Source organism: Erpetoichthys calabaricus, chromosome 2 (assembly GCF_900747795.2).
Source record: "Erpetoichthys calabaricus chromosome 2, fErpCal1.3, whole genome shotgun sequence".
Taxonomy (NCBI): Eukaryota; Metazoa; Chordata; class Cladistia; order Polypteriformes; family Polypteridae; genus Erpetoichthys; species Erpetoichthys calabaricus.
This window is the reverse complement of record NC_041395.2, coordinates 197517697-197530410: the sequence shown is the minus strand read 5'-3', so window position 1 is coordinate 197530410 and position 12714 is coordinate 197517697. Positions and strand designations below refer to the sequence as shown.

The 12714-nt window shown below is 41.3% G+C and overlaps 1 protein-coding gene across 1 annotated transcript in view; it reads left to right on the top strand.

Moving 5' to 3' along the window:
- The first annotated feature begins 4200 nt into the window (after nucleotides 1–4200).
- Nucleotides 4201–12714, top strand: part of dynlt2b (dynein light chain Tctex-type 2B) — a 13232-nt gene continuing 4718 nt past the window's right edge. The window contains exons 1-5 of the mRNA XM_051922078.1: nucleotides 4201–4420; nucleotides 5248–5381; nucleotides 5492–5561; nucleotides 11608–11671; nucleotides 11899–12001. Coding sequence (XP_051778038.1) covers nucleotides 4359–4420; nucleotides 5248–5381; nucleotides 5492–5561; nucleotides 11608–11671; nucleotides 11899–11946 — 378 coding nt within the window. The 5' untranslated portion in view covers nucleotides 4201–4358 and the 3' untranslated portion in view covers nucleotides 11947–12001. The remainder of the gene's footprint in view (nucleotides 4421–5247; nucleotides 5382–5491; nucleotides 5562–11607; nucleotides 11672–11898; nucleotides 12002–12714) is intronic.

Here is a 12714-nt window from a genome sequence, read left to right as displayed (position 1 = left end):
AAGGAGCTGAGCCATAAGGCAGAGCTCTCAATTTACCGGTCGATCTATGTTCCTACCCCTCACCTATGGTCATGAGCTATGGGTAGTGACCGAAAGAACGAGATTGCGAATACAAGCGGCTGAAATGAGTTTCCTCCGCAGGGTGTCTGGGGCTCTCCCTTAAAGATAGGGTGAGAAGCTCAGTCATCCGGGAGGGGCTTAGAGTAGAGCCGCTGCTCCTCCGCATCGAGAGGAGTCAGATGAGGTGGCTCGGGCATCTGATCAGGATGCCTCCTGGACGCCTCCCTGGTGAGGTGTTCCGGGCACATCCAACCGGGAGGAGGCCCCGGGGAAAACCCAGGACACGCTGGAGGGACTATGTCTCCCGGCTGGCCTGGGAACGCCTCGGGATTCTCCCGGAACAGCTAGAAGAAGTGGCCGGGGAGAGGGAAGTCTGGGCATCTCTGCTCAAGCTGCTGCCCCCCGCGACCCGACCTCGGATAAGCGGAAGAGAATGGATGGATGGATGGAAGTTACATTTGAAGCGTAATTATTCATAAGATACAAAGATATTATATACAATTCTCTAAGACATATTAGTTTTGAAAGTTTTAGTGCTAGAACATGTGTATTTTTTTGATATTGAACAGACTGAAGTCAAGAACAATATTTAAATTCCATTTCATTTTGTAAGCTAAAGAATTTTCATTTGGAGTTGGCTTATACTTTACAGCACAGGTGGCATAGTAGTAGCGCTGTTACATTGCAGCAAGGACACCAGGGTTTGCATCAAGGTCCTTCCTGTGTGGAGTTTGCATGCTCTCCCCATGTCTGCATGGGTTTCCTCTGGGTACTTGGATTTTCTCCCACAGTCCAAACACATGCAGGTTAGGTGGACTGGCATTTCCTAAATTGTCCCCGGTGTGTGTGCAGATGTTTGCCATGCAACGGACTGGCGCCTTTTCCAGAGTTTGATTACTGCCTTGTGCCCTATGTAAGCTGGGATAGGCTCCAGCAGATGCCCGCGACCCTGTTCAGTAGTGATGTGCAATGAACGAACTAGCTCTTTTGTACTTGTTTTGGTCTCTGAATGAAAGTACTTATGCAATGACATTAAAGAACGATTCTTTTCAAGGCATGCTCAGCTTGTCCTATATTTTATATTGCATTCTGTGACAGTCCAGAGCTATCATCTTAACTTCACTTAAATGACTGCCATCTTCGGGAAATAGCCTATCAGGTAACTGTTTCAGCAAAACGTTCATGCCAACGGGCGGAGTGGTGGCTCTGAGGCTAAGGATCTGCGCTGGTATCCTGAAGGTTGCCGGTTCGAATCCCCGTCACTGCCAAAAGAGATCCTGCTCTGCTGGGCCCTTAACCTGTAATTGCTCCAGGGGGCGCTGTACAATGGCTGACCCTGCGCTCTGACCCCAAGGGGTATGTGAAAACTACCAAATTCCTAATACAAGAAATTGTATAAGGCGAAATAAAAAAAAAAAAAAAAAAAAAAACTAGCTAATGACTGAATTTGTAGATGACACCAAGCACCTCCAATTGATTGGTTCTCTCTAACTGAGTGACTATGACCATTGCAGTGCGTACACCGACTGACTGAATTCTGTTGTGGAAAAACTGCAGACAAGAGACTTGCAGTACGGTATGCTGAACTAGTTCCCCAAAAGAATCAGTTTGTGTACAGGAATGAACTCCAGACCAAAGACTCTCATTACATTGAATCTCAGTTCAGTTAATTGATTGTATGGGAGATTGCATCAAAGTTTTCCATGATGTGTGCACTATTCTAAATTTTTAATTGTATAATTGTTTTTTTCTGTTTATTGATGAAATTTCATTTTTTTTAAGAATTCATTTAGGAGGATTATTATTATTACTTGTAAACTACTTACTTTGTTGCTTGCTTTTTATATTGTTAATATTGTTTGGTGGTTAAAGTTGTTACACTGTTATGATACTATTGATACTATCCTAGATTATAAACTAGAATATAGCTTTTTGTTGTTTTTGAAGTGAACGAATCAGCGATTCAAAGATTGTAAACATTTTGATGAACTGAACGAAATTAACATAATCACTAAAAAGAATAATTTTACACATCACTACTCTTCCGGAACAGGCGAGTTAGAAAATGACTGACTGACAGTACAATGTATCACAAAGTTGGCCTAGCGGGGGTGGGGAAACGTCCGTCTCCAGCAATATCTACTTGGAAACAGAGACTTGTCACTACCCAATGATGCGTTGCCGGCCCGATTCGCGCGCGAGCGCATATGTATCGAAAGCCTACTTCATCACACACTTTACGCTGCTGTCCGACTCTGTTGTTGTTTCTTGTTGCTTAGCATCGCCATTATTGTTAGGGTAGCAACAAGAACTACTTCCGGTCTGAAAGGCAAATTCCTGTATCAAAATAAAAGTGCCCTCGTACCGATGCACATTTACTATGGTGCAATCCTAAAACATATACTGTACTGTACACCATATGGCTAAAGGTTCGTAGATCCCTGACCATTACACCTATATCAAGAGTTCCCAAAGTGGTCGATATTGACCCCCTGGGGTCGATTTGAACTTTCTAGGGGTCGATAGTTTCAATGAAAAAATTTGGGGGTCAACGACAGCAAAAATAGACCCCCTTACTACTGCTATTTGTTTGTTACTTCAAAATATCTATGATTCCAATAGGTACCTAATTAAGAAGTAAAATCATTAAAAAAAAACACATTACATACCAAATTTGCGAACGAAACGGTAAAATGTGTCATTAAAAGAGTCACACGTAAGAATGCATGAAAATACATGTAGCACAAACATGTCTGTTCATTGTCTTATCGAACATATCAAAGCAAGTGCGGATATGAAAAACCATTGCATGTAATTAGGGGGTCGACGGTTTTAAAAGTTTTTGGTAAAGGGGTCTGCGGCTGAAAAAAGTTTGGGAACTCTTGACCTATATGAACTTGATGGACATGTGGTATATTACTAAGCTGCACAAGTTAAATCAGATGCAACACATATGCACGAGACCTTAAGGCATTTCACATATGAGAAGAGATCATTTAGTCAAGCAAACATCCATCCATCCATTTTCCAACCCGCTGAATCCGAACACAGGGTCACGGGGGTCTGCTGGAGCCAATCCCAGCCAACACAGGGCACAAGGCAGGAATCAATCCTGGGCAGGGTGCCAACCCACCGCAGTCAAGCAAACATATTTCTAGTAAATGATTTTGTTGCACAGAGTTTGAGGTTTGAATACACTATAATATCAGTCCATCCATTTTTGCACTGGTTTAGTCCAGTTCAGGGTCACATGGTTTGACATCAGTCTGTGCAGGGCAGGACGCAGTTTCAGACAGGACTCAGACCAAGTTAATTTTCATGATTACATAGCACAAAGATTAAATTGTGTAATGATAGTCTTGCTTGCATGTCTCCTCCGAATAGCTGACAATCATACAATAAACCAACCAAGACATAAAAACACACAACGCATATATACAATTATATACAATATATGATTACTTGCTAGTATTTGTTTTATGCATACAGTAAAACGTTTTAACGATATAACCTAACATTAACCTTTTTAATCACTTCTGCATTTTGCTTAAATGATGAATATAAAATTAACGAGTTAAAATCCAGCAGTCCGTCCATTTATCCACTTTTTTAATGATTTTACCCAGTTTACGATCACTGACTGCAAATTCTTACCTTTCCAGCAGTGGCGCCAGTTGGGAACCAGTCTCTCAAACTGTAGCTATTCAGGACCGCCCTGTAAAACGCTGTTAAGACCGCAACAAGATTTTTTTAAATGTTAAGTAAAGTTCATAGAAAATGTAACAAAATATGACGCATGTTTATAATGTGCACTCTTTTTAACAGAATGAGAAATTCGCCAGTCAGGAGAACCCTGGCGTGGAGCAGCTGTTATTCTAATCGAGAGCAGCCAGTTGAGCCGATTTGGGTTACCTGGTAGGCTACTCCTCGGGCGGCCCCCAAGGGAAGATTACTAGGTAGATGCACCTGACAAGAGACAGAAATTGTCACAACAAAAAAATCCTAAGAGAAAAAAGCACTTTATTACTCACATATATGTCTAAGATGCAATTTTTATAATGTACCTCCGTTTGTCAGAAAACAAACCCTATTTTCGAATACAACAGAACGAGAGGCCGGAAGTGTAGGACTTTTATTCTATCAATTTTTCAGTGGGTGGGACGTTTCTCTGTTACCATTTGCCAGCTTCTCTCTCTTGTCGTTGTGCAGTGTTTAAATGTTTAGTTGTCTCCAATTGGGACGAAAATAGACGTCGGCTGCGACGAAGACTGTGATTACGAGGCGGTAGTGAGTGGGAGATGGAAAGCAGCGGTGAGGCGGCGGAGAGCACGTACACCATCAGGCCCAATTTCCAGCACAAGTGAGTGGTTGTGTTTTACTCCTGGGGCAGTTCACTAGGTATTTACTGTAAAAGGATGAGTACAGGATGGCTTATATTCAAACGGCTACGTGTTGAAATCATATTGTGTTCCTTCTCTAATATCCGAAGAAAGATACCCATATATTAAGCTGTAAATAAGCAGTGTACGAATATAACACTTCAAATAGTGTTGATATTACAGTTTTACATAGTCGTGTGTCACAATAAAAGTATTTTAAAAATGTATTCAGTGTAAGACGGAATGGGTGAAGCATTACTGCAGCAAACACTTTTAAAAACTTAATCCAAAATAAGGGGGCCTTGAGACAATATTGTAACTATTAGATGCTTGGCAGATAACTCCAGGATAGGATAACATCCCTTTGCAGGACACAGTCATTTACACATACTTCCGCTCGCAGTTATGCAGGAAGAGTTCAAAGCCACCAGGTAAACTAACCTGTGGGTTGTGGGAGAAACGTCAGAAAGAACAGAGACTCCATTTAGGCAGTGGCCAGGTTGGGAATGAAAGCTGTGGCCCTGTACTGTACCACCGTCATCCTGCTATCTGATAACTTAATAACAGAGCTTCTAAGTAGAATCTATAGTATTACAGCTGGGTTCATATTCATATTGCCTTTACTATCATTAATACATCGGCTCCAGATCCTTGTAACACTACATTGGATGTAAAAGTATTTGAGAATTGCATGCTATTTTAATATGAAAAAACAGTTAAAAGTTAACCCCACTCTGGGGGAAAAAAGGAAAAGATTTCCGATTTTTTTGAGTGAGTTGGGTAATAATTAATTATGTCCCTTACATAGGTTCAAGGGTGCTCTGGTGAAAGAGTGCATTCGCAGTGTCCTGAAGACTGAGCTGGCCAGCAAACAGTACGACCCAGAAGAAGTGGGGACCCTGTCGCGCAGCCTGTCACAAACTATACTGGATCAGCTCAAAAGTGAGAGAAGCCTATTGGATTTGGCAAAGGGCTGACTACAGGCCATTTTCTCCCATCATTGGTCAACAGCTGAATAATTTCTTTCTCTTGCTGTCTGTCTCTCTTCGCAGAGCTTGGGTTTCACAGATACAAGCTGGTGGTACAGGTGGTCCTAGGAGAACAAAGAGGAGAAGGTGTCAAGTGAGTTGTGGCTGTGTTTGTGTCTCAGTGTTCAAAAAAGCCTTTGATAGATAGATACTTTATTAATCCCAAGGGGAAATTCACATTCTCCAGCAGCAGCATACTGATACAAAAAACAATATTAAATTAAAGATTGATAATAGTGCAGGTAAAAACAGACAATAACTTTGTATAATGTTAACGTTTACCCCCCCGGGTGGAATTGAAGAGTCGCATAGTTAGGGGGAGGAACGATCTTCTCAGTCTGTCAGTGGAGCAGGACAGTGACAGCAGTCTGTCGCTGAAGCTGCTCTTCTGTCTGGAGATGACACTGTTTAGTGGATGCAGTGGATTCTCCATCTTTGATAGGAGCCTGCTTAGCGCCCGTTGCTCTGCCACAGATGTTAAACTGTCCAGCTCCATGCCAACAATAGAGCCTGCCTTCCTCACCAGTTTGTCCAGGCATGAGGCGTCTTTCTTCTTAATGCTGCCTCCCCAGCACACCACCGCGTAGAAGAGGGCGCTCGCCACAACCGTCTGATAGAACATCTGCAGCATCTTATTGCAGATGTTGAAGGATGCCAGCCTTCTAAGGAAGTATAACCGGCTCTGTCCTTTCTGACACAGAGCATCAGTATTGGCAGTCCTGTCTAATTTTTTATCCAGCTGCACTCTAAGGTATTTATAGGTCTGCACCATTTGCACACAGTCACCTCTGATGATCACGGGGTCCATGAGGGGTCTGGGCCTCCTAAAATCCACCACCAGCTCCTTGGTTTTGCTGGTGTTCAGGTGTAGGTGGTTTGAGTCGCACCATTTAACAAAGTCATTGATTAGGTCCCTATACTCCTCCTCATGCCCAATCCTGATGCAGCCCACGATAGCAGTGTCGTCAGCGAACTTTTGCACGTGGCAGGACTCCGAGTTGTATTGGAAGTCCGATGTATATAGGCTGAACAGGACCGGAGAAAGTACAGTCAACCTGTGGCACTACTGTGTTGCTGACCACAATGTCAGACGTGCAGTTCCCAAGACGCACATACTGAGGTCTGTCTTTAAGATAGTCCACGATCCATGCCACCAGGTATGAATCTACTCCCATCTCTGTCAGCTTGTCCCTAAGGAGCAGAGGTTGGATTGTGTTGAAGGCGCTAGAGAAGTCTAGAAACATAATTCTTACAGCACCACTGCCTCTGTCCAAGTGGGAGAGGGATCGGTGTAGCATATAGATGATGGCATTCTCCGCTCCCACCTTCTCCTGATATGCAAACTGCAGAGGGTCGAGGGCGTGTTGAACCTGTGGCCTCAGGTGGTGAAGCAGCAGCCTCTTCATGGTCTTTATCACATGTGATGTCAGAGCAACAGGCCGGAAGTCATTCAGCTCACTCGGACGTGATACCTTTGGGACTTGGGTGATGCAAGATGTTTTCCAAAGCCTTGAAGGTTGAAGATGCGCTGTAGAGGACCCCCCAGCTCCGATGCACAAACCTTCAGCAGTCGTGGCGATACTCCATCTAGACCCGCTGCTTTGCTGGCACAAAGTCTCCTCAGCTCTCTGCTCACCTGTGCTGCTGTAATTGTGGGTGGGGATGTCTCTCCTATGCTGGTATCAGCAGAAGGATGTGTGGAGAGTGCAGTACTCTGAGGTGAGACCTCGGAGACCTGTTAAAGAAGTTGTTCATTTGGTTTGCTCTCTTCACGTCTCTCTCGATGATGGTACCCCCGCTTCGAGCTGCAGCCAGTGATGATCTTCATCCCATCCCACACTTCCTTCATGCTGTTATTCTGCAACTTCTGCTCCAGCTTTCTCCTTTGTGCTTATACTTTATGCATTTTGAATGATTTTTTTATTGATTACTAACTAACTAAATAATCTATTTGATGACAAATGAATCCTACAGCTCCATATGAAAGTGGACAAAGGTTTCAGAGGGTTGTAAAGATGACACAGGAAACTTGTAGCAACCAGCTGCCATCTGTTCAGAGCATATATGACACTTATTGCCTCAGAAAGACAAACAGTATTACTGAAGACCTCAGTCATCCTGCACAGTTGCTTTCTCACCTTCCTTCTAACAAATGGTACAGGACCATTGGAACTCACACCAGTACATTCAGGCATAGTTTCTTCTATCAACAGGTCATACATATATATATATATATATATATATATATATATATATATATATATATATATATATATATACAGTGGTGTGAAAAACTATTTGCCCCCTTCCTGATTTCTTATTCTTTTGCATGTTTGTCACACAAAATGTTTCTGATCATCAAACACATTTAACCATTAGTCAAATATAACACAAGTAAACACAAAATGCAGTTTTTAAATGATGGTGTTTATTATTTAGGGAGAAAAAAAATCCAAACCTACATGGCCCTGTGTGAAAAAGTAATTGCCCCCTTGTTAAAAAATAACCTAACTGTGGTGTATCACACCTGAGTTCAATTTCCGTAGCCACCCCCAGGCCTGATTACTGCCACACCTGTTTCAATCAAGAAATCACTTAAATAGGAGCTGCCTGACACAGAGAAGTGGACCAAAAGCACCTCAAAAGCCAGACATCATGCCAAGATCCAAAGAAATTCAGGAACAAATGAGAACAGAAGTAATTGAGATCTATCAGTCTGGTAAAGGTTATAAAGCCATTTCTAAAGCTTTGGGACTCCAGCGAACCACAGTGAGAGCCATTATCCACAAATGGCAAAAACATGGAACAGTGGTGAACCTTCCCAGGAGTGGCCGCCGACCAAAATTACCCCAAGAGCGCAGAGACGACTCATCTGAGAGGTCACAAAAGACCCCAGGACAACGTCTAAAGAACTGCAGGCCTCACTTGCCTCAATTAAGGTCAGTGTTCACGACTCCACCATAAGAAAGAGACTGGGCAAAAACAGCCTGCATGGCAGATTTCCAAGACGCAAACCACTGTTAAGTAAAAAGAACATTAGGGCTTGTCTCAATTTTGCTAAGAAACATCTCAATGATTGCCAAGACTTTTGGGAAAATACCTTGTGGACTGATGAGTCAAAAGTTGAACTTTTTGGAAGGCAAATGTCCCGTTACATCTGGCGTAAAAGGAACACAGCATTTCAGAAAAAGAACATCATACCAACAGTAAAATATGGTGGTGGTAGTGTGATGGTCTGGGGTTGTTTTGCTGCTTCAGGACCTGGAAGGCTTGCTGTGATAGATGGAACCATGAATTCTACTGTCTACCAAAAAATCCTGAAGGAGAATGTCCGGCCATCTGTTCGTCAACTCAAGCTGAAGCGATCTTGGGTGCTGCAACAGGACAATGACCCAAAACACACCAGCAAATCCACCTCTGAATGGCTGAAGAAAAACAAAATGAAGACTTTGGAGTGGCCTAGTCAAAGTCCTGACCTGAATCCAATTGAGATGCTATGGCATGACCTTAAAAAGGCGGTTCATGCTAGAAAACCCTCAAATAAAGCTGAATTACAACAATTTTGCAAAGATGAGTGGGCCAAAATTCCTCCAGAGCGCTGTCAAAGACTCATTGCAAGTTATCGCAAACGCTTGATTGCAGTTATTGCTGCTAAGGGTGGCCCAACCAGTTATTAGGTTCAGGGGGCAATTACTTTTTCACACAGAGCCATGTAGGTTTGGATTTTTTTTCTCCGTAAATAATAAAAACCACCATTTACAAACTGCATTTTGTGTTTACTTGTGTTATATTTGACTAATGGTTAAATGTGTTTGATGATCAGAAACATTTTGTGTGACAAACATGCAAAAGAATAAGAAATCAGGAAGGGGGCAAATAGTTTTTCACACCACTGTATGTATATATATATATATATATATATGTACTGTATATATGTATATATATATATATATGTATATATATATATATATATACAGTGGATTCAGAAGTATTTGGATCCTTTCACATTTTTCACATTTTGCTATATTGTAGCCTCATGTTAAAATAGTTTAAATGATCCCCCCCCCCATCAAGCAACACTCAATACCCTGAAATGAAAAAAAAATAGGATTTTAGACATTTTTTGTTAATTTATTAAAATTACTTGTGTCATTGTGATTTTATTTAGACCCTTTATGCAGTACTTCATCGAAGCAGCTTTGCCAGTGATTTCAGCCTGTAGTCTTTTTGGGTATGATGTGACAAGCTTTGCACACTTGGATTTGATGGATTTTTTTGCCATTCTTCTCTGCAGATCTTATCAAGCTCTGTCAGGCTGGATGGCAACCATCAGTGGGCAGCTATTTTCAGGTCTCTCCATAGATGATTAATTAGGTTGAAGTCTGGCATCTAGCTGAACAATGCAAAGACATTCACAGAGTTTTCCCTATGCTATTCCTTGTTGTTTTTGCATTTCACTCAAGGTCATAATAAACCTAAACTTGGTCTGAGCCCTTTCAGTTTGCCATCTTCACTCAAGAGAGTAATAGACACCTTTGTATGAAATCTTCAGTTTCTTGGCAGTCTGTCACATGGGATAATATTTATTCTGCAAAAAAAACCCCAAAAAACCCAAAAATGATAGAATGACACGTTTTGTGATAAAGTAGTTTCATTATGGCTTTTTTGAATCCACATTTGAACATTAGGAATACTGGTACCTTACAACACAAGACAACGGAATAACAGGTTTCATTGGTGCTAATGCAGTTAGAAAGGTTCTACTAATAAAAAAGTAAACATGACTAATTAAGGATAAGCTAAGGGAGTTTACCATTAGGACACTGAAGAAATGGCTGCTGAGAATGAGGCTTGTAGCCAAATGTAAAATAATACATTAAAAATAAGTAATTTCAAGCAGCAGTAGCCATTATGCACACATATAGTAATGCCTTGGCTATATTTTAAAATCAATTTAATGGTATACTGATAAAAATGTTATCCATTTTTATGAAACAACATGAAACTTTCTGGGTGACCCCACATTTTTGATCAGCAGTGTATATAATCAAATGCAAATATATTAGTGTATGTCTATTATATATTTATATATAATAATGTTGCATGGTATTTACACTATTATTGGTATGGCATTATTGTCATCTTTAACCTGCAATTGCTGAGCACTTTGAGTAGTGAGAAAAGCGCTATATAAATAAAAAGAATTATTATTATTATTTTCTGATTAGACAGCAAGTTAGTGTAATTTGACCTTGTTGTCTCTGAATGTTTGAGTGTGTAGAAAGGGCCCAAAATTGAATCATTGATTCCACCTTGAACTTGAACAGTGAAGACTAGTTGTTTTTGGTGAGATTAGCACTTACTATCTTAACCTCCTACAAAAAGACTTTTTGAAAGTGGACGTTCAGATGCTGATATAGAGGTCGGAGTAGAAGGGATAAATTGTTTTGAGACCTTCATGATGGATATTGCCTATTTGTTCTGTTTGATTCATCTAGTTTCTTCCTCCACCCTGGAATTTTTGTTCCGCTAAGTTAAAGCTGTTTTATCCCAGAGTAAATATTGTGACATACTACCCTGCTTAGATTAGACTCCTGTCTATGCAAATGGGTTACTGACCTGCTGAGGAGAAGTGTGTTGCGCATACTGTGAAGTTAAAGTAGCAAGTGTGAATTAATAAAGGAACTAAAGTTACTGTCTAGTCAGAGACACCACCTGGGGGTGGTGTAAGTGCCCCAACCAATTCACTGGCACTTTTTTAGGTTCAGACATGGTGCAAGGTTATATGGCCTTGTACGAGTGCTTGACAAAAATTATCTTGTATGATAAACTTCTCAAAACAAGAAGGTAAGTGGGAAGACTTTTCAAAAATCACACAAAAGAAAACTTTGCATGGTATATTTGAACAGTGCAGCACTGGCAAACATGCATTGTCTACCAGTCTACTCCATCTGCTGTAGCCCCCAAGAGCAAGTGAGACTGCAGGACTTATTACCTGTATGAAGACTGTAGTGCACGGACAAATAAGAGTGACCATTGAAAGTGCTGTGCTAGAGAAGGTGTGAAAGAGTCTGAAAATGTTCATGCTAGAGGTATTAATAATGCTATCACTTAATGCTCAATTGTATATCTAATTTTAGGGTTGCTGCAAGGTGTTTGTGGGATGCTGACACAGACAGCTACATGCAGGATGTCTATATGAATGTGAGTACCTCTGTCTTCTTATAAAATGTCATGGCTATGCAGATTTCATGCAGGTTTGCTTGGACAACTTCTGTGGCTGTGGACATGGTTGCTTCTCAAGCTCACCGACCCCTGAATACTTAACTAGAGTAAATTGCAGGCCTCTGTGAAGAAATAAGAGATATTAGTCAGTAGTTATGTCTCTCTCATTTCAGAGTCCTAAGTGTTGGTACTCACTTGTTTTTCAGGATAGTCTTTTCTGTGTGGCTGCTGTATTTGGCTGCTTCTATTACTGAAGTTCCAGGAAGAGGACGGAGGTGAAAAGCATCACGACTGGCGAACCACAAGCAAGTCGGGGGAAGGGGCCAGTGATGGGTTGTTTGTCTGCCTGGCTGTGTGTGTGTGCAGAATGAGAGAGCCTAGTAAATATCTCTCACAGCATTTGGCTTTGAGTGTTTTTGTTTTTTTTCAACTCAGAAAAGTGGATGTCAGTTCGAGTATTTTGGATTAAAGTTGGGGTGTCTATGAGCAAAAAGATGTTGAGCTGTTGTTTTCTTTAGGAGGGAAAATAGTATACATCTGTATGGGATAGGCCAGATCAAACAACCAATTTATGTGAGTTCTTCATGTTATTGGTGCAAGTGAATATTCTTTCAAAGCTTCTCTGCACTACTTACATGGCATTAATGGCTTTGTAAAACATTAAGCTAAAGTCACCATTCATTTTAAAGCCCAAAACTTAACCCAACTTGTGCACACTGCATATCTTCTCCTAACTTGTAAAACGTTGGTGTATATATATATATATATATATATATATATATATATATATATATATATATATATATAATAATATACAAACTCGATTACAAAGTTGTCGTCACTCCAATCCTCACCCACGAGCGTGGTTGTATACGCTCGATCCTCCAGCCCCTAGTAGCCGCAGTTGTCGGCACAGCCGCGACTGAAGACTCGGATATGCCCACCTACGTCGGAAGTGAGCGAGAGGTGCCTTTGAACGTCACTTCCAGCTGTCGCTCTCTCATTTCGGGGCCTCTGTGCCC